The following is a 27,115-nucleotide window of genomic DNA, read 5'->3' on the forward strand; positions in this document are numbered from 1 at the left end:
ACAAGTGCAAAATAATTCATGTGTATAGATACACAAACAAATTATGTACCACATAGGACATATCCTATTAAGAGTCAGTTTTGCCATATTCCTTTAAATATTTCTTTGCAGCATATAAATTTCCCTTCTTTGGCTTCTCTTTGAATATATATATATAATATAATGATTCAAAAATAGAATATTATATATATATATTCAAAGATATATATGGTTTTTTTTAAAGCAGATGTTTGCTTCACAAAGCGCCAACTTGCCTTCCAAGAGGGATAGGCAGTCTTATGTATTTTGAACTTCGAGGAAACTGAGTTCCTTGATTTCCATTTCAAAGAAACTGAGTTTCTTGATTTCTTTTTATCACTCCTCCCTCTCTCTCTATGTGCAGGTAGCTGAGAAAGCTCTGGTGGCCCCAATGCTCTGCCATTGGAGCATAGCACACAGACACACACAGGTACAAAAGTACATGACTGTTTGAGACCCTGATGTAAAATGGTATAGTGTTTGTATATAACCTATGTACATCCTCCCATATATCACTATCCTTGATTATTTAAATCATTCCTAGATTATCTAAATAAATCATTCCTAGATTATTTATAACTCCTAAAACAGTGTAAATGCTATGTAAATAGTGTCATACTGTATTATTTAAGTAACAATGACAAGAAAATGTTGGAACATGTTCAGTACAGAGGCACCCTTCCATTTTTCCCAAAGTATTTTCAATCTAAACTTGGTTGAATACGTAAAGACAGAACTCCCAGATAGGCAGGGCTTATTGTGTCTTTTCCTCAGTGATCACAAGGTTCATGACTGACACAACTATGAATAAAGACAAATTAACAAGAGAAAAACATAAATTGATTCAACAAAGGTTCAGATGACATAACAGCCTTAAGAAATAAAGACCCGGCCAGGCGCAGTGGCTCATGCTAGTAATCGCAGCACTTTGGGAGGCTGAGGTGGGCGGATCACGAAGTCAGGAAACATTGAGACCATCGTGGCGAATACAGTGAAATCTCATCTCTACTAAAAATACAAAAAAATTAGCTGGGCGTGGTGGCGGGCACCTATAGTCCCAGCTACTAGAGAGGCTGAGGCAGGAGAATGGCATGGACCTGGAAGGCAGAGCTTGCAGTGAGCCAAAATTGCACCACTGCACTCCAGCCTGGGTAACAAAGCAAGACTGCGTCTCAAAAAAAATTAAAGACCCAGAGAACCAGTAAAAATTGTGTATTTTAGTGTTTCAGTGCTGTCAAACAAAAATCATGGGGCAATGGTTTTGTATTGAGCTCCAAAACTAGGCTGCAACAGACCAGGTCAAACTAAAATGGAGTCACTCATGCTAAGTTTCACATAATTTTACATTAACTAATCTGAAAGACGAGGGAAGCAGACAGATCCTGAAAACCATCAGTTCTTTTTTTCCCCCTGAAAACAACAGATTACCCAACTCAGTGTAATAAGGAACTATCCTCTGCTTTATCCCTTTCAATAAGTAACCTCATGTCAACTAGTCATTTTTATGTTGTTTCATATCTTTGCTCTCACCATGCAAAATCCACTGTTCTACGACTTGCCAGTGGGAGCTATCACTCCATTTTGTAGAATGGAGGCTGTTCCTTCATGAATTGCAAATAAAAACCAATTACATATAGAAGTAAGTGTGTTGTAATTTTGTCTTTTGACAGTTTTGGTGGTTCACACCTGTATCTTTGCCTCAATATGTAGGGGAAGGATGGGAGGCCGAGGCAGAAGGATTGCCTGAGGCCAGGAGTTTGAGATCATCTTGAGCAACATGGCAAAATCCTGTTTCTACAAAAAATTAAAAGTTAGCTTGGCACGGTGGCACATACCTGTAATCCCACATACCTGGGAGGCTGCAGTAGGATGATGACCAGAGCCAGCGTGGTCGAAGCTACAGTGAGCTGTGATTGCACCACTGCAGTCCATTGTGGGTGACAGCGTGAGACCTTATATCAAAAAAAAAAAAAGAAAGAAAGAAAAGACAGAAGAAAGAAAAAATTAGAATGTACAGCTATCGTAGAAGTATTATAGGACAAATTAATTTGTGATATAATGATAATAAATTGAGTAAACTTTAAGATCTGTGAGTTCAGATTCTTTTCAGCCTCTCTCTATTGTATTCTTTCCCTTTGCGTATAGTGCAGGATATATGCACTATGAGAGTCTTGTGAACTACTTTCAGGGAAGGTATGTTAGACAATAATTTTATGGACAGCTCTCACACAGAAAGGTTAGAAAAAGTCAGTGATGGCTCATGCCTGTACTCGCAGCACTTTGGGAGGCTGAGGCAGGGAGATCATCTGAGGTCAGGAGTTAAAGACCAGCCTGAACAATATGGTGAAATCCCATCTCTACTAAAAACACAAAATTAGTTGGGGGTTGTGGTGCCTGCCTGACTCTAATCTCAGGTACTCAGGAGGCTGAGGCAGGAGAATCGCTTGAACCCGGGAGGTGGAGGTTGCAGTGAGTCAAGATTGTGCCATTGTACTCCAGCCTGGACAACAAGAGCAAACTTCATCGAAAGGAGAAAGAAAGAGAAAGAAGGAAAAAAAGAAGAAAAGGAAGAAAGGAAGGAAGGAAGGGAAGGAGGGAGGGAGGGAGGGAGAGAAGGAAGGAAGGGAGAAAAAAAAATGTCCAATGTCAATGAGTGACCTCCATGATGCCATATTTTGGCATAGTATGTCCTAAGCCCCAACACCAGTGACAGCAGTGATTCTATCCCTGGGCAGAGAATTCCCAAGGTCAGGGATAGGAGACAAAGGCCAGTACCCAGTTCTAACATATGCTGGTCTCAAAATCTTGCACCCCTGTATCCCAGTTTTAACATCTGTCTATCTTCAGGGAGAGAAGCAAGCATAGATCTTTTTTCTAAAGTTCATTTAAGACAAAGTATTGGCCGGGTGCTGTGGCTCACACTTGTAATCCTAGCACTTTGAGAGGCCGACGTGGGTGGATCGCCTGAGGTCAGGTGTTTGAGACCAGCCTGGCCAACAAGATGAAACCCTGTCTCTACTAAAAATACAAAACGTAGCCGGGCGTGGTGGTGGGCACCTGTAATCCCAGCTATTTGGGAGACTGAGGCAGGAGAATTGCTTGAACCCAGGAGGTGGAGTTAGCAGTCAGCCAAGACCATGCCACTGCCCTCCAGATTGGGCAGCACAGTGAAACTCCGTCTCAAGAAAAAGAAGACAAAATATTACCCTTTTTCACCATCCTTGCCCTACATGCCAATGTTACTTCATACTTAGCTGATCAAGAATGAATCAGGGATACTTCAGGGATCCAGAGAAGGAAACAGTGGACACATATACACATACACACACACACTAGCATCTGATCTCCAGAATAACAGTACATAATCAGAAAGTTACATTGCATTAATATTCTTCATAAGGGTTTCTTTCAAAAATGAGTTTTGACAACATTGAGATGCCGTTTTTTCTTTCTTTTAACCTCCACCTCTTGATGTAGCCAACCAGGGGGTTCATCTTGCCCACAGCCCAGACAGAGCTGATTTATCAATACAGGTGAATTGCAATAGAGGAAGAGATTAAATACACATAGAGCTGGCTAAATAGGAGCCTGGAGTTTTATTATTACTCAGCCTTCCTAACAACATGGAGGCCAGGGTTTATCAAAGATAGTTTAGCAGGTGGGGGCTAGGGAATGGGTGCTTTCTGATAGGTTGGCTATGGAATCACAGGGATGTGGAAAGTGGTCCCCTTCTGCCATTTACGGGAGGCAGAAACAGGACTGGCTGAGCTTAGAGTCGCCTGTCTAGTTGGGCCATCTGGTAGTTAAAAATGACAAAACTTGAAAAAAAACATCAAAAGTCCAATCTTAAGTTCTACAAAAGTGATGTTAATTACAGGAGTAATTGGGGAATTTGCAACTCTAGAATAATGACTAGTAATCATTTAACTATGCCTACATCTTAGCAGGATCAGGCTCCTTTCATCATCCTAACCTGGTGGTCTGTTCTTTGTTTTACAAAGGAGATTTAGTTTTGGGGAGGGCTATTATCCTTTAAACTATAGACTCAATTTTTCTCAAAGTTAGGTTAGGTTAGGTTATGCCCAGCAATGAACAAGGGCAGCAGGTAGGTTAAAGGCAACATGTTTAGATCAGCTCTCTTTTACTGTTATAATTTTCTCATTGTTATATTTCCTGCAAATGTGGTTGGATAAAATCCTGGCTCATAAAAATATACAAAAAATACATATTAAAATTTTGTTTTACATAAAACACATATTAAACATTTATTTAATGAATTATAAAAGAAAAAAATCAGTTACATGTTATAAGCAGTTTAAAAAAGTTAATGAGGCTAATTTTAACATGAAGTACAGGAATGCTGAAATGATATGAATGAAATTTGTTAATGATGTCAATATGCTTTTATCTAGAGCTGCTATAGGAAATTACCATAAACTGGGTGGCTTAATATAATAAAACTCTCTTGTCTCATAGTCCTAGAGGTTAGAATTCTGAAGTCAAGGTGTTGCCAAGTTGTTTCCTCTGGGAGTTCTGAGAAAAATCTGCTTCATATCTCCCCAAATTTCTGATGTTTGCAGGTAGTCTTTAGTATTTTTGTTTAAACTTGAAGCTGCATCACTACAATGTCTGCTCTGATTTTTACATAACCTTCGTATTTAGAACAACAGTCTTTGGACTTAGGGACCTCCTTACTCCAGGATGACCTCATTTTCACTAATTACATTTGCCATCACTTTATTTCTAAATAAGAGCACATTCTGAGATTCTGGGTAGATATTAAGTTTTCAGAAACATGATTAAACAAAACGCAGTGGGGGAGGAGTCCCAGGAAATGCCACCACATATAATTCATTTGTATATCAATAAACAAGAATGATTTTGCATTGCTATAATTTACCTGCAATTTATAGAGTTGTGAAATAGTTCAAAACAATGAACAGAGAGACTCTGGTAACTTCGAAGAGTATGAGCTCATCATTGCTTAGTTTCTACCAGAGGCATCCCTGAAATTTTTTTATTCACAATGATCTTATAGCACTTGTAAAGTTTTTGCATTAGTTAAAAAATACAATTTGAAGTGAAACAGAAATAGAAAATATTAGTTTCTCTTTTAATCCTACGTTACTATATGGATTTGTAGAAAAGCTGAGCTTTACTTATAAAATAAATCAGCAAATGAGTGTTTTTTCCAGAATAAGGGTGACACAGTATTTATTAGAGTGAAGTGCAGAGATTAGGACACATATACACAGCACTTGAACATGTTCTATCTTCTGAAACTCATGTAAGGTACACAAGCTGGTGTTATTGTTCCCACATTTCAGATTAGGAGATTTCTCATATAAATTTCAGTTTGCTAATAAATATTTCTTACTGAATTGGGGATATCAGCCAGGTGAACCTGCCTCCTTTTGCTCCCACCTATGCTAGGTCAGTGTCATTTATCAAATGCTAAATGAGATCTTCTGAAATCTTCCTACTGAGGTTGAAGTAACACTACTACCTCAAGAAGATCACATTTTAGGCAGCTCCTTTGCACAGCACAATATTTCATCTGAAGGAATTGACTCTCAAAACCTTCTGTTCTCTCACTTTACATGATTAATTCATTTACAAACCTTAAGAACAATTTTAAAGCATTTCTGCAGGTGACCTCTGCTTAGGCTGGAAGAATTTTAGGAATCTGTGAGCCTAGTTAAACCTGGGAGGGTTAGTAAGAGTAGTCACCAAGCAGGAAGGGTCCTATGTTTAGATATTATTCCTGTGGAGAATAACATGAGGACCATTGGTCATTTAGGTGACAATACTTTTTACCTAAAAAAAAAAAAAAAAAATTGTTTCTCTACTATTTTATTTTGTATTTTTTTTTTCTCATTTTTTTGAGATTTTTGCTTGGACTGGGTAAACTCAGCTGTATGGTGCTCGATGTCAGTCTACCATCAGAGTGGAAGCACCATACTGCGAGACAGAGGACATCCCCACTGCACAGTCCTGAGATATCAAATTCTTAAGGATAACACAGTTTTTCTGCATTTGTGGAATGAAGAACTATAACTATGGATAGACATCATAAAAACAAAAACTTTATGTAGTCACTAGTTAAGATTATAGTGCCAGCCATGGGCTTTCAGGTTGTAGAAAACTGGTAGGTTGTATGTTATGGGAACCCAGAGCATCTCTCAACATAGGCAATCATGGCTCTGCTGTCCTTTCTCTTCAGCAGCTTTCCTCTATAGGTCCCAGTAGAAATCCATCCTTTCAAGTTCTGGGATTTTAGAAGTGAACTGCAGAGATGGTATGTGAGTCTATCTTCCCTGAAACCAATGCAAATTAGTAAGTATTTGGGAACCAATTTACTTTTGGAGAGTTTAAGGGTGAAAGGCCATCTCCTATACTGACTACGAAGCATCTAGAGGCTAAGGAAAGGATTAGGTAATGCTCACAGGGTCAGCTCAGGAACTGAAGAGCAAAGACTGCCATATTGTTAAAAAGAGGTTGAAGTGGTATTCTCAGAAGAAGAAATTTATGGTCATATCCATCCCCATCCATCTGCAGACTCCAATGCACACCTCTTTCATCTGTTCTCAGTAGTACGATGAAACACCAAGCACAGAGCATAAAACCTGAACAATTGCCATCACCTCTTTGGTGTACCCATAGGCCCGGTTTCTGATCTGGTTGCATGTCCAAAGGGTCTGCTGACCCACTGCACCTAGGGAGATAGGAATTATACCACTCTTTCTCTACTCTTCCCAGACTCAACACATTTGATTGTATATATGCATGGGATAGAAATACAAGGTGAAGCAGGGCCAGAGTCAACAAGTCAGAACCAGATGCTTCTACCTGGACAGAAGACCTAGAATTCTTTTTTGGATCCTGAATTCATCAGGAAATTTTAACCACATGCATTCAGAGATGCTGTGTAGGTATGGTCAACATCAAGTGGCAGTGTACCCAGTGTACCATTGTCCCCTTCCTTTTGGTTACTAGCAATTGGAATTCCTCAGTAATCTGGCTGGTAAACTGACCTTTGGAAGCCTTTCCCTTACTTCCCCTTCACCCAGCAAAGGGCTATGCAAATATCCTTTTACAAATTAAGGACTGAATATCCAGCCCTGAGGTTTCTTCAGTTAGTAGATTACTTTTATTTTGGAAAGTTGGGCCCAAGTTTTTTGACTCAAAACATCCTCCCAACACTGAGGACATAGCAGTTGAGAAACAGGACAACTGTTGGTATCCAGATTGCAAAGGAAGATGTAATAGTATTCATGTGTCACTTAACAAGAGAGATACATTCTGAGAATGTCATGTGTAGATGATTTTGTCACTGTGCAAATATCATAGACTGTACCTACAGAAACCTAGATAGTTTAGCTTACCACACACCTAGGCTATATGATATGGCCTATTGCTCTCAGGCTACAAACTTGTGCAGCTTGTTGCCAAACCAAATACTGTAGGCAATTAGGACACAATGATAAATATTTGTTTACTTAAACACACTTACACATAAAAAGGTGCAGTAAAATTATCACATTATAATATGATGAAGCCATCATTGTCTACGTAGTCCTGTTGTTTACTGAAGTGTTATGTGGAAGATGGCTGTATTTGCAAGACATGATCTTGCATATAGCAAATACTAGGAAACACATACACCACATATCTATCAAAGGTAATAAGTCAATTCTGAAATGTTGAGGTAAATAATATCAACATACAAAACCCAGCTGTATTTCCACACATTAGTAATGAATAATTCAAAAGTGAAAGGAAGACAACAATTTATATCATTAAAATAATAAAATACATATAACAAATCTAACAAAAGAAATACAGGATTTGTACAAGAAAACTACAAAATAATGTTAAAAGAAATTAAAGAACCTAAGGAAAAGTGGAAAGGTGTATGTATTTGTGGCCTGGAAAACTCAATAACATTAGAATGCCAATTCTCCCCAAACTAATCTAGAACTTCAGAGAGAGCTCTGTCAACATCGCAACCAGCTTTTTGTTTCTCTTATTTTCCTATAAATGAACAGATAACCTGAAAATTCGGGGTTTTTTGTTGTTTTTTGTTTGTTTGTTTGTTTGTTTTTTGAGATGGCATCTCATTCTGTCACCAAACTGGAGTGCAGTGGCACGATCTCAACTCACTGCAACCTCCGCCTTCTGGGTTCAAGTGATTCTCCTGCCTCAGACTTCTGAGTAGCTGGGATTACCACCATGCCCAGCTAATTTTTGTATTTTTAGTAGTGACGGGGTTTCACTATGTTGGTCCGACTGGTCTCAAACTCCTGACCTTGTGATCCCCCCTCCTCAGCCTCCCAATATAAGAAGTTTTAAAAAACCAGAAAGCAAAATCAACCTTGAAAATATAGTTGTACAGGGGGCAGGCCCAACATGGCCGAATAGGAACAGCTCCAGCCTCCAGATCCCAGGGTGAGTGACACAGAAGATGAGTGATTTCTGCATTTTCAACTGAGGTACCAGGTTCATCTCACTAGGGAGTGCAGGACAATTGGATCTGGTCAGCTGCCTCAGTCCGACCAGGGAGAGCTGAAGCAGGGTGAGGGGCATCGTCTCACCTGGGAAGCGCAAGGGGGAAGGGAATCCCTTTTCCTAGCCAAGGGAAACTGAGACCGATAACACCTGGAAAATCGGGTAACTCCCACCCCAATACTGCACTTTACCAAGGGTCTTAGCAAAGGGCACACCAGGATATTATATCCCACACCTGGCCCAGAGGGTCCCATGCCCATGGAGCCTCCCTCATTGCTAGCACAGCAGTCTGAGATCTATCTAATTGCAAGGCAGCAGAGAGGCTGGGGGAGGGGCGCCCGCCATTGCTGAGGCTTAAGTGGGTTAACAAACCCATCGGGAAGCTGGAATTGGGTGGAGCCCACCACAGCTCAAGGAGGCCGGCCTGCCTCTGTAGACTGCTCCTCTGGGTACAGATCAAAGCTAAAAAAAAAGCAGCAGAAATCTCGGCAGAGGTAAATGCCCCTGTCTGATAGCTTTGAAGAGAGCAGTGGATCTCACAGCATGGAGGTTGAGATCTGAGAACAGACAGACTGCTTGTTCAAATGGGTCCCTGACCCCTGAGTAGCCTAACTGGGAGACAACCCCCACTAGGTACAGACCGACACCTCACACCTCACTCAGCAGGTACACCCCTGAGATGAAGCTTCCAGAGGGAGAATCAGACAGCAACACTCGCTGTTCAGCAATATTCTATCTTCTGCAGCCTCCACTGCTGAAACCCAAGCAAACAGGGTCTGGAGTGGACCTCGAGCAAACTCAAACAGACCTACAGCTGAGGGTATTGACTATTAGAAGGAAAACTAACAAACAGAAAGGACACCTACACCAAAACCCCATGAGTACGTCACCATCACCAAGACCAAAGGCAGATAAAACCACAAAGATGGGGAAAAAGCAGTGCAGAAAACCTGGAAATTAAAAAAAAATCAGAACACATCTCCCCCTCCGAAGGAACACAGCTCATCATGAGCAACGGAACAAAGCTTCACAGAGAATGATTTTGACGAGTTGAGAGAAGGCTTCAGTCCATCAAACTTCTCAGAGCTAAAGGAGGAAATATGTAACCAGCGCAAAGAAACTAAAAACCTTGAAAAAAGAATGGAGGAATGAATAACTAGAATAATCAATGCAGAGAAGACCTTAAAAGAACGGATAGAGATGAAAACCATAACATGAGAAATATGTGACAAATGCACAAGCTTCAGTGACCGACTCGATCAACTGGAAGAAAGAGTATCAGCAATTGAAGATCAAATGAATGAAATGAAGCGAGAAGAGAAGTGTGGAGAAAAAAGAGTAAAAAGAAATGAACAAAGCCTCCAAGAAGTATGGGATTATGTGAAAAGACTGAATCTACGTCTGATTGATGTGCCTGAAAGTGATGAGGAAAATGGAACCAAGATGGAAAACACTCTGCAGGATATCATCCAGGAGAATTTCTGCAACCTGGTAAGGCAGGCCAACATTCAAATTCAGGAAATACAGATAATGCCACAAAGATACTCCTTGAGAAGAGCAACTCCAAGGCACGTAATTGTCAGATTCACCCAAGTTGAAATGAAGGAAAAAATGTTAAGGGCAGTCAGAGAGAAAGGTTGGGTTACACACAAAGGAAAGCCCATCAGACTAACAGCAGATCTCTCAGGAGAAACTCTCCAAGCTAGAAGACAGTGGGCGCCAATATTCAACATTCTTAAAGAAAATAATTTTCTACCTAGAATTTCATATCCAGCCAAACTACGTTTCATAAGTGAAGGAGACATAACATCCTTTACAGACAAACAAATGCTGAGAGATTTTGTCACCACCAGGCCTCCCTTACAAGAGATCCTGAAGGAAGCACTAAACAAGGAAAGGAACAACTGGTACCAGCCATTGCAAAAACATGCCAAAATGTAAAGTCCATCGATGCTAGGAAGAAACTGCATCAACTAGCAAGCAAAATAACCAGCTAATATCATAATGATAGGATCAAGTTCACACATGCAATATTAATCTTAAATTTAAAAGGACAAACTGGTCCAACTAAAAGACACAGACTGGTAAGTTGGATAAAGAGTCAAGACCCATCAGTTTGCTATATTCAAGAGATACATCTCACATGCAGTGACACACATAGGCTCAAAATAAAGGGATGGAGGAAGATCTACCAAGCAAATGGAAAACAAAAAAAGGCAGGGGTTACAATCCTAGTCTGATTGTAATAGGATAAAACAGACTTTAAAGATCAAAAGAGTCAAAGAAGGCCATTACATAATGGTAAAGGGCTCAATTCATCAGGAAGAGCTAACTATCCTAAATATATATGCACCCAATACAGGGGCACACTGATTCATAAAGCAAGTCCTAGTGACTTACAAGACACTTTGACTCCCATACAATAATAATGGGAGACTTTAATACCCCACTGTTAACATTAGACAGATCAATGAGACAGAAAGTTAACAAGGATATCCAGGAATTGAGCTCAACTCTGCACCAAGCAGACCTAATAGACATCTATAGAACTCTCCACCCCAAATCAACAGAATATGCATTCTTCTCAGCACCACATAGCACTTATTCCAAAAATGACTAGATAGTTGGAAGTAAAGCACTCCTCAGCAAATGGAAAAGAACAGAAATTATAACAAACTGTCTCTCAGACCACAGTGCAATTAAACTAGAACTCAGGACTAAGAAACTCAATCAAAATTGCTCAACCACATGGAAACTGAACAACCTGCTCCTAATGACTACTGGGTACACAACAAAATGAAGGCAGAAATAAAGAGGTTCTTTGAAACCAATGAGAATAAAGATACAACATACCAGAATCTTTGGGACACAATTAAACCAGTGTGTAGAAGGAAATTTATAGCACTAAATGCCCACAAGAGAAAGCAGGAAAGATCTAAAATTGACACCCTAACATCACAATTAAAAGAACTAGAGAAGCAAGAGCAAACACATTCAAAAGCTAGAAGAAGGCAAGAAATGACTAAGATCACAGCAGAACTGAAGAAGATAAAGACACAAAAAACTCTCCAAAAAATCAATGAATCCAGAAGCTGGTTTTTTGAAAAGATTGACAAAATCAATAGACCTCTAGCAAGACTAATAAAGAAGAAAAGAGAGAAGAATCAAATAGACGCAATAAAAAATGATAAAGGCGATATCACTACCAACCCCACAGAAATAAAAACTACCATCAGAGAATACTATAAATACCTCTATGCAAATAAACTAGAAAACCTAGAAGAAATGGATAATTTCCTGGACACTTACATTCTCCCAAGACTAAACCAGGAAGAAGTTGAATCTCTGAATAGACCAATAGCAGGCTCTGAAATTGAGTCAATAATTAATAGCCTACCAACCAAAAAAAGTCCAGGACCAGATGGATTCAAAGCCGAATTCTACCACAGCTACAAGGAGGAGTCGGTACCGTTCCTTCTGAAACTATTCCGATTAATAGAAAAAGAGGGAATCCTTCCTAACTCATTTTATGAGGCCAACATCATCCTGATACCAAAGCCTGACAGAGATACAACCAAAAAAGAATATTTTAGACCAATATCCCTGAAGAACATCAATGCAAAAATCCTCAAGAAAATACTGGCAAACTGAATCCAGCAGCACATCAAAAAGCTTATCCACCATGATCAAGTGGGCTTCATCCCTGGGATGCTAGGCGGGTTCAACATACACAAATCAATAAATATAATCCAGCATATAAACAGAACCAAAGACAAAAACCACGTGATTATCTCAATAGATGCAGAAAAGGCCTCTGAAAAAATTCATCAGCCGTTCATGTTAAAAACTCTCAATAAATTCGGTATTGATGGAACTTATATCAAAATAATAAGAGCTATTCATGACAAACCCACAGCCAATATCATACTGACTGGACAAAAACTGGAAGCATTCACTTTGAAAACTGGCACAAGACAGGGATGCCCTCTCTCACCACTCCTATTCAACATAGTGTTGGAAGTTCTGACGAGGAAAATCAGGCAAGAGAAAGAAATCAAGGGTATTCAGTTAGGAAAAGAAGAAGTCAAATTGTCCCTATTTGCAGATGACATGATTGTATATTTAGAAATCCCCATTGTCTCAGCCCAAAATATCCTTAAGCTGATAAGCAACTTCAGCAAAATCTCAGGATACAAAATCAATGTGCAAAAATCACAAGCATTCTTATACGTCAGTAACAGACAAACAGAGAGCCAAATCATGAATGAACTCCCATTCACAACACCTTCAAAGAGAATAAAATACCTAGGAATCCAACTTACAAGGGATGTGAAGGACCTCTTCGAGAACTAGAAACCACTGCTCAGTGAAATAAAAGAGGACACAAACAAATGGAAGAACATACAATGGATAGGAAGAATCAATATTGTGAAAATGGCCACACTGCCCAAGGTAATTTATAGACTCAATGTCATCCTCATTAAGCTAACAATGACATTCTTCACATAATTGGAAAAAACTGCTTTAAAGTTCATATGGAACCAAAAAAGAGCCCGCATTGCCAAGACAATCCTCAGCCAAAAGAACAAAGCTGGAGGCATCACGATACCTGACTTCAAACTATATACTACAAGGCTACAGTAACCAAAACAGCATGGTACTGGTACCAAAACAGAGATATAGACCAATGGAACCGAACAGAGCCCTCAGAAATAATACCACACATCTACAGCCATCGGATCTTTGACAAACCTGACACAAACAAGAAATGGGGAAAGGATTCCCTATTTAATAAATGGTGCTGGGAAAATTGGCTAGCCATAAGTAGAAAGCTGCAACTGGATCCTCCCCTTATTCCTTATATGAAAATTAATTCAAGATGGATTAGAGACTTAAATGTTAGACCTAAAACCATAAAAACCCTAGAAGAAAACCTAGGTAATATCATTCAGGACATAGGCATGGGCAAGGACTTCATGTCTAAAACACCATAAGCAATGGCAACAAAAGCCAAAATTGACAAATGGGATCTCATTAAACTAAAGAGCTTCTGCACAGCAAAAGAAACTACCATCAGCGTGAACAGGCAACCTACAGAATGGGAGAAAATTTTTGTAATCTACTCATCTGACAAAGGGCTAATATCCAGAGCCTATAAAGAACTCAATCAAATTTACAAGAAAAAAACAAACAACCCCATCAAAAAGTGGGAAAGGATATGAATAGACACTTCTCAAAAGAATACATTCATACAGCCAACAGACACATGAAAAAATGCTCATCATCACTCACCATCAGAGAAATGTAAATCAAAACCACAATGAGATACTATCTCACACCAGTTAGAATGGTGATCATTAAATAGTCAGGAAACAACAGGTGCTGGAAAGGCTGTAGAGAACTAGGAACATTTTTACACTGTTGGTGGGACTGTAAACAAGTTCAACCATTGTGGAAGTCAGTTTGGCGATTCCTCAAGGATCTAGAACTAGAAATACCATTTGACCCAGCCATCCCATTACTGGGCATATACTCAGAGGATTATAAACCATGCGGCTATAAAGACACATGCACACCTATGTTTATTGCAGAACTATTCACAATAGCAAAGATTTGGAATCAACCCAAATGTCCATCAGTGACAGACTGGATTAAGAAAATGTGGCACATATACACCATAGAATACTATGCAGCCATAAAAAAGGATGAGGTCGTGTCCTTTATAGGGACATGGACGCAGCTGGAAACCATCATTCTCAGCAAACTATCACAAGAACGGAAAACCAAATACCACATGTTCTCACTCATAGGTGGGAATTGAATAATGAGATCACCTGGACACAGGAAGGGAAGCATCACACACTGGGTCCTATTATGGGGAGCGGGTGTGGGTAGGGATAGCATTAGGAGATATACCTAATGTAAATGATGAGTTAATGGATGCAGCACACCAACATGGCACATGTATATATTTGTTACAAACCTGCACGTTGTGCACATGTACCCTAGAACTTAAAGTATAAATAAATAAATAAATAAATATATATATATATGAAAAGAAAAGAAAATATAGTTGTACGACTTACGCTTCCTAATTTCCAAACTGGCTACAAAATGACAATAATAAAAACAGTGTGATACTGGTGTAAGGACAGGGTTATAGGTGAATACAGTAAAAATCAGAGTCTAGAAATGAGCTCTGACATCTGTGATGAGCTGATTTTCACAAAGATGAGAAAACCATTTGATGCAGGAAAGAGTAGCCTTAAACAAAACAAAGCAAAGAGTATCCAGAAACAAACAAATATCAACAATCAAAGTATAAAGTTGGATCCTACCAAATTAATTTAAGATGGTTCAAAGTTATAAATGCAAGAACTAAAATTATGGAATTTTTAGAGAAATAAATCATCGTAAATCATCATGTACTAGGATTAGCCAGTGGCTTCTAACATATGACATCAAAACGTACAAATGCAAAATAAAAACTGGGTATGTTGAATTAAAAACTTTTACAGAGCAATGGATACCATGAAGAAAATAAAAATGAAAGTCAGAGAATAAGAGAAAGTATTTGCAAACTATGTCTACCAAGGGATTTATATCAGTATGTATAAGGAAACCTTAAGTGTCAATAGAAAAAGACCAACTCAAATATTAAAAAGGTAAAAGATTTGAATAGGCATTTTCCCAAAGAAGATATGTAAATGACCAATAATCACCTAAAATGATACTTGATGTCATTAACGTACAAGGAAATGTACATCAAAACTACAATATACATACAATTATGATTTTGTCAATTAAAATAACGATTATTAAATGTAAAGCTACAATAAGATACACTCAGTGAAATGGTTAATCCAACAGAGTGGTAAAAACAAGTATGGTGAAGATGTTGAGAAATTAGAATCGTTATATGTTGCTAGTAGGCATATAATGTTGTGCCGCTGCTGTGGAAAACGTCTGTCAGTGCTTCAAACAAATTAAACATCAAATTACTACATGATCCAGCAATTCCAAACAATTCAAAATAGATACTCAAATACTTGCACATGAATGTTCAAAGCACCACTATATAAAATAGCCAACAAGTGGAAACAACTCAATTGTTGATGGAAAAGTAAACAAAATGTAAATCCAATCAATGGAATATTAGAGCTGCAAAGTAAATGAAGTCCAGTTGTTCCGTGGTATGCAGGGAGATTGGTTCCAGGAACCCCTGTGCACGAGATACCAAAATATATGTTTGCTCATGTCCCTGATACAAATGTGTGGACTGGGTAACATGGCGAAAACCTGTGTCTACCAAAAAGGTACAAAAATTAGCCTGCCATTATCGTGAGCTTGTAGTCCAAGCCACACGGTGAGGCGGAAGGATTGCTTGAGCATCAGAAACAGAGGTGGCAGTGAGCCAAGAATGTATCATCGCACTCATCATAGGTGACAGGGTCAGGCCCTGTCCTTCCCATCCCCCGACAAAAACGTGTAGTATTTGCACATAACCTATGCGCCTCCTCCTGTGTGTGTGTGTATATATATAAATACAATTTTTTTTTCTTATGACGGAGTCTCGCTCTGTCGCCCAGGCTGGAGTGCAGTGACGGGATCTAGGTTCACCGCAAGCTCCGCCTCCCCTCACTGCAAGCTCCGCCTCGCCGGTTCACGCAGTTCTCCTGCCTCAGCCTCCCGAGTAGCTGGGACTACAGGTGCCTCCCGCCACGCCCGGCTAATTTTTTTTTTTTTTTTTTTTTTTTTTTTTTTTTTTTTTTGTATTTTTAGAAGAGACGGGGTTTCACCGTGTTAGCGAGGATGGTCTGGATCTCCTGACCTCGTGATCCGCCCGCCTCGGCCTCCGAAAGTGCTGGGATTACAGGCGTAAGCCACCGCGTCCGGCCCCTCCTGTACATTTTAAATCACTTATATATTACTTATAATATCTAATACAAAGCACATGCTATGTAAGTAGTTGCTATATTGCTTAGGGGATAAGGACAAGAAAAAAGTCTGTACATATTTGGCGCAGATACAACCATTCATTTATTTTTCCCGAATATTTTTGATCTGTGGTTGGTTGAATCTACAGATGTCTAGGGATTCAGAACCCACTAATAAGAAGGGCTAACTGTATTGATGTTATACTACGACCTTGGAAACAAAACTGTTATTTTAAGCAAAAGAAGCTAGCCACTAGCCACAAATACCACTCACATCAGGATTACATATATATATATATGAAAAATTAGTAAGTTGTACATTTAAAAACAAGGCAATGCATAGTATATGAATTACCTGATCTCCCAAGTTTTGGTGACTGGGAGTAATTGCATCTAAAAGAAGCAGGTGATATTTTTCAGGGAATTCCCCCTCGTCTCCACTGCCAACCGTTCATATCAAGGAAAATAAGTGGACTTAACAAACGTAAAAATGAAAGGAAGAAATGGATAGCGGAGAAAGTGGAGTCCATTTAACATGTACTAGGTGAAAACTGTTGCGGAGAGTTGTTCCAGGCCCGTGTGGGTCAGCGGGGAACAGTACCTGGTCCCCATTGCACTGGACAGGCTGGAGTCTGGGTGGGCATCGCAGCTTAAAAACTGATATTCTGAAAGCCAATGCACCCACACTTTAAAGTCATATACTTTTTATCCCTACATCATTGATGACTAGGAACAGCAGGTGACGTCCTTATAAGATTAAGCAATAAGAAAATAGACTTCATGTGTACTATCACTTGTCCTTAATTTCGTACATTCTGTAACAGAAGAATACGGTTGGAATAAAAATCGAAACCTTTCCAGCACGGTAATGAGTACCTTACCACACGGGAAACACCAGCCTGGGAACTACAAATCCCAGTTGGCCACACACAGAAGACATACTCTCTTTCCTAGAATGCTGCATTACACTCCAATCCCGAGCAGTTCCAGAGAGCCGCGCAGCCTGCTGGGACTTGTAGTTCTTTAACAGGCGTAGGTTCTCGCGGCCACTTTGCGCTCTTTCCGCCAGAAGCCGAGACCAGGATTTAATGTTCCCCACCCTCTGGCACTCCCCAAGATAGGTTGGTAGTGTTAGGATGAGTGGATGTCGGAGGTCAACCTCCTCCGGTCACGTGGGGTACTTGGCATGTAGAGATTGGTCACCAGAGTTATAGGGCCAGGCTTTAAGCCCAAGAGCTTCCGTGATGCTACTCTGCCAGTTTTGCCGCTGAAGTCACCTCGTGCGAAGTAGGGAAAGAGGTAATACCCAGAAGAGGCAACGGCGGCGGCGCCAAGACGATTGGTGCCAAACAGGGCTGAAAGCAACTCAGCTTTGGGGTGGGTTCCGGTCCAGAGGGGTGGAGAAGAATGGCTGAGGGCTCACCCTGGTCTCAGCGGGAAGGGATGCAACCCCGAGAGCGAGCTAGGTATGAAAGCCACGAGTGACCGGCACCACGGGGACCCACGCACCAGGTGTTCCCTTTCCTGTCCCTGCCGTCACCCTACTCCTGGTACCGGTCACCACCGTCTAGGGCTTACTTGGTTCACAGGCTAGTTCTCTTCTCAAGCTGGTGACAGAAAGTATTGAGGTGCGCTACGCCAGTTGAGGTGAAACTGTTACGCAGTATGAAAGCCAGGCTTTGTAGCTGGATCTGCGCTTTGCACCCCTAGCTACGCTGTCTCCTTTCCCTCTCAGCCACAGGACCGGATGGCAAGTGGTCGCAGCCAGTAGGTGAGACCGATTGGGCTCTGGGGCTTCAGTACTTGGCGCTACCTGCACAGCTACATCTCCAGCCAAGGATGAGAAGTGATGCCAGAGGACCTCGATCTAAATTGGGCACCATTATTGTATGACAACTTCTCTTGCAAAACCTCTCTCTCTCTCTCTCTCTCTCTCTCCCCCCCCCCCCTTTCCTCTCTCTCCGCTCTCTTTTCGTTTCTCCCTTCTTTGTTTCATTGCTGTTTCTCTGTGCTGTGCACGCCAGAGAAGAAACTTAAGTGCGGCGTCTTTGATCTCTCAATCCTGGAGACACAAGAACATTTTCCTTCCTTTACTCAAATCGTTTCCATTAAATACCGCAAAATTAAGACGGCGTTTAAAACAGTTGAAATCCCTTTTCTTCTGGGGTTTGGTGCCTAAAGATTAGGAAAGTTTGCACAAGGAGGGCGCTGTAGCATATACAGCTTTCAGGACCCTGAAATATAGAACTGCAAAGAAATGGACTAAAATGGTTCAACCCCCTTTATTTTTCTTTCATTTTAGACATGTTCAAATGTTCAACGTCCTACCTTACCACTTACTTCATTATGCATTTCAGTACTCAAAAAATCATTCCTTTGTGAAATGTTGAAATAATTTCTAATCTGTTTCATGAGCTTCAAAAAGGAGGAAAAAAGATTCAGTTTACATTTCGGCAAAATGTCTCTTTTTAAAGCGGATTTACAGTACATTTACACTTGAGCAAAGTTAGGTTTTGAAGACTTGCTTAGGGTCAGATGTATTTATTTATTTATTTTTGGTCTGCGCAGGAAGATGTTACTGCTCAATTATCTTTCTCTCTCTGTCTCTCCCCTCTTCTCTCCTTGTATTCTAACAGAAAGGTTCAGAACGTGCATAATTAAGAAAGAAACTGTTGCCTGAACTTACTGGGGGAGTCAACATTGTCACTTTGGACATGACACTTATTTTCAGTATTTGCTTCTCCCACGAGAGAACTGTAATAATAAAACATTGCAATTTAATACATAAGCTCAGTAAGTTCTTGTTTATGCTCCTTGGGATGAAACAAAAAGTCCTTCAATTAGAAACAAAGGTTTAATCAACTAGCATTTTTAATGACCATGTTAAAACTAAAGTTAATGTCCTTTGAAGAGCGGAGCTCTAGTTAACAGCTAGCTGTGAATATGCAGAATTTACTTCTATCTCTGTCTTACTTTTCTGTACTTACCTCATACTCTTTTCTTCTTTGCTCATGTTTTTGGCCATCTTTTTGCGTTGGGTTACTTTCTTTCGTTATTCAACTGAGATGGGATTGAAATACATAGCTAATTTTTTTTTATTATTTTTAAAAATTGTTGAATATTTTGTATATACAAATTCACTTTTTGGTTACTTGCTTATCACCTTTATTTTTTATTTCCTCTATGTCACTGACTGGGAAATAAAAATTACTTAATTTTAGCTAAACATCTGCCCCTCTTTTCCAGGATGCAGAAATAATATTTGTCTTGTTTTAAAAAAATCTTAAGTGAATTAAAAAGAAAAGTGACTCTGTCATTCTTTGGTAAGTTACAATACAAGTCAGAAACTAGAGAAGATGGGTTTTTTTTAAGTTTTGTTATTCTCGTGCTGCCTTTCTGTCCCTTAAGTTTTGTCTGTTTTTGCTTAATATGTTTTGGGCTTAAGTGAATATAAATTAATATTTGTTAAATCTACTTGGTGGATTACCCTTTTATTAATGGATAGCATCCTTTGTCTCTTTAAAAATATTATGTCTTAAGGTTTATTTTGTTTACGTAATATTAGCGTAATTGTCTTAGTTCTCTTTTGCTTATTATTTTGATGAAATATCTTTTTCTCTTACGACTTATGGTCAAGTGTATAATAAAGTAGTTTGAATTGGTTTATTGTTTATGATAAACTAGTTTGAATCTTAGATTCAGTGGTGTACAGAAACTTTGCTCCTTTATAGTTTTGCACTCTGCCTTCTGATTGTCACATGTTACATCTTTATACCGTGTGTGTCAATATCATTTTGTTTTATAAATTTCTTTTTTAAATCATATACAAAAAAACTTACAATCCCCAAGTTTAATAATGCTGACTTTTATATTTACCTACATATTTATCTCTACCACTGTTCTTTATTTCTCTATATATGTTTGAATTATTGCCTATTGTCCTTTTATTTCTGACTACAGGGCCCTCTTTTGCATTGTTTTTGTAGGGCAGATTTATTAGTAGTATATTCTTTCAGCTTTTGTGTATCTGGGAATATTTCAGTTTCTCTTTTATTTTGAAGGATAGTGTTTGAGTTTTTCCTACTTGACAGATCCTGGAGCTTCTTGGATGTGCAAATTAATGATTTTCATCAAATGTGAATTTGGTTTTGGCTATTCTGCAGATATCCTTTCCCACCCCTTTCTTTGCCTCCTCTTCCTGTTGTGTGTAGTAGGCATGTCTCTGTATGTTGGAGAGTATCAAAGGTCTTTTAAGCTCTGTTGATTTTTATTTATCCTTTGTTTTCTGTTCCTCAGACTGTATAATTTCAGTTGACTTAGCTTCCAGTTTGTTGATTCTTCTGCCTGCTCAAATCTGGTGTTGAGCCCATCTAGTAAAATGTTCATTTTGTTGTACTTTTCAGCTTGGGAATTTAATTTGGTTGCTTATGTATTATTTTGTTCACTTACTGTTTTCCTGATTTTCTTTAGCTCTTTGTTCATGGTTTCCCACTTAGCTCTTTGAATATATTTATGACCATTGGTTTATAAACCATTAATAAGTCTAAAACCTGGGCTGCCTCCAGTATGTTTTCTTTTAATTTTTTTTTTTTTTATTTCTGTACGTTGCCCATACTTTCCTGTTTTTTTTTTGTTGTTGTTGTTGTTGTTGTTGTTGTTGTTTTGTTTTTTTTGCATGACTTATAATTTTTTTTTGAAACCAAAGGCTTTGAGTATTACCATATGGTAACTGTCAAATAAATTCAGATTTAGACATTAAAGAAATTGTTCTACTAAAGAGAACACTGAATTCAGGAAGCTTAAACATCTTAAAATCAACCAAATATTTTTCTTTCATAGGGAGGGATAAGCAGGATTAGTAGAAATTTAAGGACAAATTCAACAAGCAAATAGGGAGAACAGAGAGCAGGAAATGTATCTCACATGATAAACCAGTTCTTCAGATGAACTGTTAAAGAGAGTCTGTGCTCTACTTTAGTGCATGACCAATGGTAAGACAAAATTTGAGGTCTGTAGATGAGAGAAAAGCCTGAATATTCTTAGGTCAAAAGAAAGCATAGATACCCTTTGGCCCTGTCTTGAAGTGGCATTGGAGAATACTTGGTCATAACACTGGAAATCAGATTCTGTCTACTCACCAGGGTTTGTGGTTCCTGGGTTTTTTTTTTTTTTTTTTTTTTTTTAGTGAATTTTGGGGTTTGTTTAGTGACCAGACTACTTTTGTGAAGACTGTTTGTTATGTGTGTGTTTCAGAAGTCTCTACATTAGTTTGTGGTCAGCTAGTGAGTTAAATTTTATGAAAAGCCTGGAACAAACAAAAACAGCAGTAAAAACTTCCAGTCTTTGTAGATTGGCTGCCTTCAGCCAGTTGATTGGCTGGGCAATTTAAAACTTATCTTAAGTACCACAGTTGGCCCTTTGTGTCTGTGAGTTTCACTTTTGTAGATTCAACCAACTGTGGATTGAAAATATTTGCAAAATTAAAAATAGATGGTTTCATTTGTACTGAACACGTACACTTTTACACTTTTTTCTTGTAATTTCTCTTAAACCATACAGCATAACAGCTCTTTACATAGCATTTACATGGTATTAGGTATTCTGAGTACTCGAGAGTTAAAGTATATGGGAGGCTGTGGGTAGTTAATCCTGAGTACTCGAGAGTTAAAGTATATGGGAGGCTGTGGGTAAAGTATATGGGAGGCTGTGGAAATACTATAACATTTTATATAAGGGAATTGAGTGTTCTTAGATTTTGATATTTGCAGGTGGTGTGGGATGGGGGTCTGCCTGGAACCAAGGAATTCCTCAAAGGAGGATGGTGCCTTGTGTGCATCCTGACGGTCAGCCAGAGGAGAAAACATAGGGTTTTCTAAGTGTGCATCCTGCTTTGGACATACATGTATCCTTGTAGGTCCCATGGTATTTTTCAATCCTTTATAAAACCTTAACTTTTTTTGTGTATTTATTTTCCAGCCTCTTAATTGAAGGGGTGGCCTGCCCCTCCACACCTGTGGGTGTTTCTTGTTAGGTGGAACGAGAGACTTGAGAAAAGAAATGAGACACAGAGACAAAGTATAGAGAAAGAAAAAGTGGGCCCAGGGGACTGGTGCTTAGCATACAGAGGACCCACGCCGGCACCGGTCTCTGAGTTCCCTTAGTATTTATTGATAATTATCTTTACCATCTTAGAAAAAGGGAAGTGACAGGATAATAGGATCATCGTAGGGAGAAGGTCAGCAGTAAGACATATGAATAAAGATCTCTGTGACATGAATAAGTTTAAGGAAAGGTGCTGTGCCCTGATATCAAACATCTTCATAAACCTTTTTAGTGCATAAAGAGCAGCATTGCGCTAGCAACTCCCACCTTTCGCCCTAAGGCGGTTTTCTCCTTTCTCAGTAAACAGAACATACAATTGGGTTTTATACCGAGATGTTCCATTGCCCAGGGACGAGCAGGAGACAGATGCTTTTCTCTATCTCAACTGCCAAGAGGCCTTCTTTCCTCTATACTAGACCTCCTTAGCACAGACCCTTCACGGGTGTCAGGCTGGGGGACGATCAGGTCTTTCTCTTCCCACGAGGCCATATTTCAGACCATCACATGGGGAGAAACCTTGGACAATACCTAGCTTTTCTAGGCAGAGGTCCCTGCAAACTTTGGCAGTGTACGTGTCCCTGGGTACTTGAAATTAAGAGAATGGTGATGACTTTTAACCAGCAAGCTGCCTTCAGGCACTTGTTTAACAAAGCACATCCTGCACAGCTCAAAATCCATTAAACCTTGAGTCACCACAGCACATGTCTCTTGCAAGGACAAGGTTGGGGATAGGGTCACAGATTAACAGCATCTCAAATACAGAACAAAATGGAGTCTCTTATGTCTACTTCTTTCTATATAGACACAGTAACAGTCTGATCTCTCTCTCTTTTCCCCACACTTACTTTCCCTTCAGGCTTTTTAGCCTACGTACTACTTTTTTCCTCTGTTTACTCCTTACTTCTAGTGACTGTCTTCAATAAATCTCACCAGCAGGCCACAACAGCCCTGAGAAGTTTCTGTGGCCTTCCCCTGGGGAACCACTAGACAAGTCAACCCCACCACCGTAGCTCGGTTTTTAAGAGCAATGTTTATATTCCCTACTGTGGCACCAGCAGTTCACACCAGGAATACTAGCTGCTTTCCTAATAGTTGCCCTCAAGGTAGAGATTAGGGATGGTAGGCAGGTAAATTAAAATGCTACAGATCTCTTTCTGAAATGTATCTTCTTTTTTTAAATCAAGTATTCCCCTGGTTATTGTAAGTTCTGATTAGATTCTGGAGTTTCAAAGTACTTTATTTAGACAATTTTTGCTTATATAAAGTTAAGTTTTAACCTGATGTCTAAATTAAATCCCTTTGTCTCTTTTCTCTGTCTCTTCCCAGTTCTTTTTTCCTTTATCTTAATGTGATGTACAAAGTAACTTTTAGATGCTATAGTATCTGTGACCGCATTTAGACATATAAAGTATTATATAAATTTAATATACTGTTCAAAGCAGTGCATGTGAACTGTGTTAAAATTTTACCAGGTAGTATATTCAAAAGAAAAAAAAGATGTTAGTTGACCTCAGTATCCACTCAGACCCTGAGATTATGTTTTTATGATTCAGCCCATTTCCTAGTTGAATTTATGTTGGTACTTAAAACTGTGAGTTTTATGAGTTGATGATGAGTTGATGGGACAGATTTATAAAATATCCCGTGTTGTCTCTCTGTGCCACCAAGATAATTTTGTTAATCTTCATTGCCTTGGATTTTTTTTAGAATGTAACAATTCCAAAATGGCCTTCAATGATCCTCACTCCAGTACACAACTCCCCCTTTAATATGTCATGATAATATTTGCTAGAGAAGATGATACATTTTGTGTTCTCACACAAGGCAGTATTGTTTGGTGGAGAGCTGATTCTAGAAGTTGTGCTATTAGTTTGGAAGAGAGTTTCTCTTTTAAGAATTGAAGTGTGAACCACATTAAAGGCAATAACATATATGTGGTGGATAGAATAATATGTCCCAACTGGTCAAATAATATTTATGTCCTGATCTCTGGTACCTGTGAATATGTTGCCCTGCTTGGCAAAGCTTGATTTGCACATGTCACAAAGTAGGATCCTGAGATAGGAAGATTATCTTGGATTATATTGGACGAGTGTAATCAATCACAGTTCTTTTACGAGGAGGGCAGGAAGATCAGTCAGAAAAAGAGGTGTCCCAGGAATATATGTTTTATTTGTTTTTAAAATATTTTAAAATAAGAAAGAAGATTAAAAGGAGAATTTATAGCTCCCACTGCCCCCACCAAAAAAAGTAAGGAGATGTCAGAGAGACACAGAAAAAGAGAGAAAAGAGAGAGAGTGAGAGAGAGGTCTGAGGATGTTTTGCTGTTGATTTTAAAGATGGAGGCAGGAATATAAACCAAATAATGGAGACAACCTCTGTAAACTGAAAAAGACAAAACAGATTATCCTCTGTGAAATAATAAATATATTTGGTCCTTGCCCCCTTTTCCTAACATACAGCTCCTAAAACCCTTGTTGTTGGGACGCTAAGATAATTTTTTCTTCTAATATGTAGTCTTTGACCTCCAGTTCCTGACACAAGCTCTTATGACCTTCCTAATTTCATGAGTAATAGGAGCATTTGACAAATAGCTCCTAAATCCCTTGGAATTTCCTGGTGATAGGAGAATCTTTTTCTAATGAAGTGACTGTTGGTGTGTTCTTAGCCCCAGAATGGGAGCCAGTTGCCAGAGAAACTAACCTTGTGATTAGAAGATTGGGACTTTCAGTCTTATCCCAAACTCTTCAGGGATGGCACCAGGGGCTGAAGGTTTAGTTGATCACCAGCCACCAGTAATGTAGTCAGTTATGCCTATGCACTGAAGCCTCGTAAAAACCTAGTGAATGAGGTAACTTCCAGATAGCTTGATGTGTGAAGGGTCCAAGAGGTTCCTGGAACAGGGAAGCCTCATGCTCCTTCCCACATACTTCACTATTTGCATCTCTTCTGTCTAGCTCTTCATTTGTATCCTTTGTAATATTCATTATAATAACCCTGTAAGTGTAAGCGTTTCTCTAACTTCTGTGAGCAACTCTAGCAAATTAATTGAACCTAAGGCGGAGGTTGAGGGCAGCATAGTTTACAAAATGAGCCCTGTGGCTGACATCTGAAATGGGGGCAGTCTAGTGGGACTGACGTCTTAAATTGTAGAGATTTTCATTCTTTCTAGGTTACTAGTGACCAGAATTAAATTGAATCCTAGGCTGCCCATTTGTTGTCTGCTGAAGAATTGCTAAGAATGGAGAGAAATCCTCACATATTGGTGACCAGAGATGAAATATTCTGTATTGAGAGTTTAGAAGAGCACACTTAGAAGAGATTTAGTGTTTTGTTTTTCCTATCAGTCTTGCAATAGTGTCAACATATGTTAAAATGATCTGTGTAAAAATAAAAGGCTTGATGTCTCTTAACTTATTATTATTGGTTTAATTGGAGCTGGGGAAGTGTAGCTTCATAAAATTGTGACCAAGTAGTTCCATTTAGGTGATCTATAAAAGTAGAGAACCATTGGAAATCTAGAAATGTATGACTTGACGATGCTAATTGAGTGACCCAGTTGTTGGCCTTTTCCAAAACAGGTAAAGCAAAAGCATATTTCACCATCTTTGGGCATTACAGTCTTTGGTTTTGGATTTCCTGATTCTTTTGCTGCCAAGGTTAGCATTTAGATTCATAGAGATATCTCCACTTGCAAATAATCACAGTGTTAGAGTTTTAGAACTAGTTGTAACCCCTTTCAGTTTTGTAGATAAAATAGTCATAAGTATTAAGTGTAAATACAATGCAGTTGTGCATGCTTTAAAAGACAAACAATATACGTGATCTAAGATAGAGGATTACTTTATGAGAACCTACTAGTATTATAGAAATTATGAAACTAAACATAACTATAATAATTTACCCTTTCTGAAACTCTTTTACGAATTCTAGACTTCTTTTGGTTTCCTCATTCCTAAATTTAGTAATGACTATTTCTCTTCTAATTTACCTGTGAGTAGTTCTGTGTATTCGTTTGTGTACCACAGCAATCACTGCAGGTACTTTCGCTGTTAGAGGTGGTACTTGTACTAACTCCTAGGATGTTACTTTGTTGGAGTTTTATATTCTCCATCAGAACTCCATGTTTACTCTGCTCTTGAAAGACCATACTCTTTGGAATGTTGTAGTTATTGATAATCATTTATTCTTATGTTTCCATGTCTTTGATTCATATCCCTGGACAAACTGTAATTGGCTCATCCTGAGATTATCTGTTTATCATACCTGCCTATAAGTTATTTCTCTAGATTAAATGAAAAAGTAGATTAAATGCTGTTACAACTGGCTTCATGACAGTGAGCCAAACAATGAAGGACAAGGGAAAATGCTTTATATGAATTCTCTGTCACCACTCATTTGCATTAATTGATATACCAAGCACTTAGCAATTTGAGACCTATATCTTACGTATAGTTGGCTAAGAAGAAAGTGAAACTTTTCACATTTCCCTGGATTTGCCTAACAATAGGTGCCAACATCTGGACTTCACTAGACGATGTCTTTCCTTT

At 39.0% G+C, this 27,115-nt stretch overlaps 1 protein-coding gene across 10 annotated transcripts in view; it reads left to right on the forward strand.

The window, feature by feature from the left end:
* The first annotated feature begins 17,626 nt into the window (after positions 1-17,626).
* The window catches only part of LOC141409547 (gamma-taxilin-like), a 44,761-nt gene continuing 35,272 nt past the window's right edge, over positions 17,627-27,115 (forward strand). For 3 of the 10 annotated variants that reach the window (XR_012430500.1, XM_074030607.1, XM_074030609.1), the window contains exons 1-2: positions 17,693-17,762; positions 18,199-18,350. Coding sequence is in view for 3 of the 10 variants with exons in the window: in XM_074030607.1 (XP_073886708.1) it covers positions 18,303-18,350 (48 nt within the window). In the remaining 7 variants the exon portion in view is untranslated. Of the gene's footprint in view, positions 17,930-18,198; positions 18,351-27,115 lie in introns of all 10 variants that reach the window. The other 7 variants (XR_012430498.1, XM_074030602.1, XR_012430499.1 and 4 more) reach the window with 7 other exon arrangements.

Source organism: Macaca fascicularis, chromosome Y, assembly GCF_037993035.2.
Source record: "Macaca fascicularis isolate 582-1 chromosome Y, T2T-MFA8v1.1".
NCBI classification, from domain to species: Eukaryota; Metazoa; Chordata; class Mammalia; order Primates; family Cercopithecidae; genus Macaca; species Macaca fascicularis.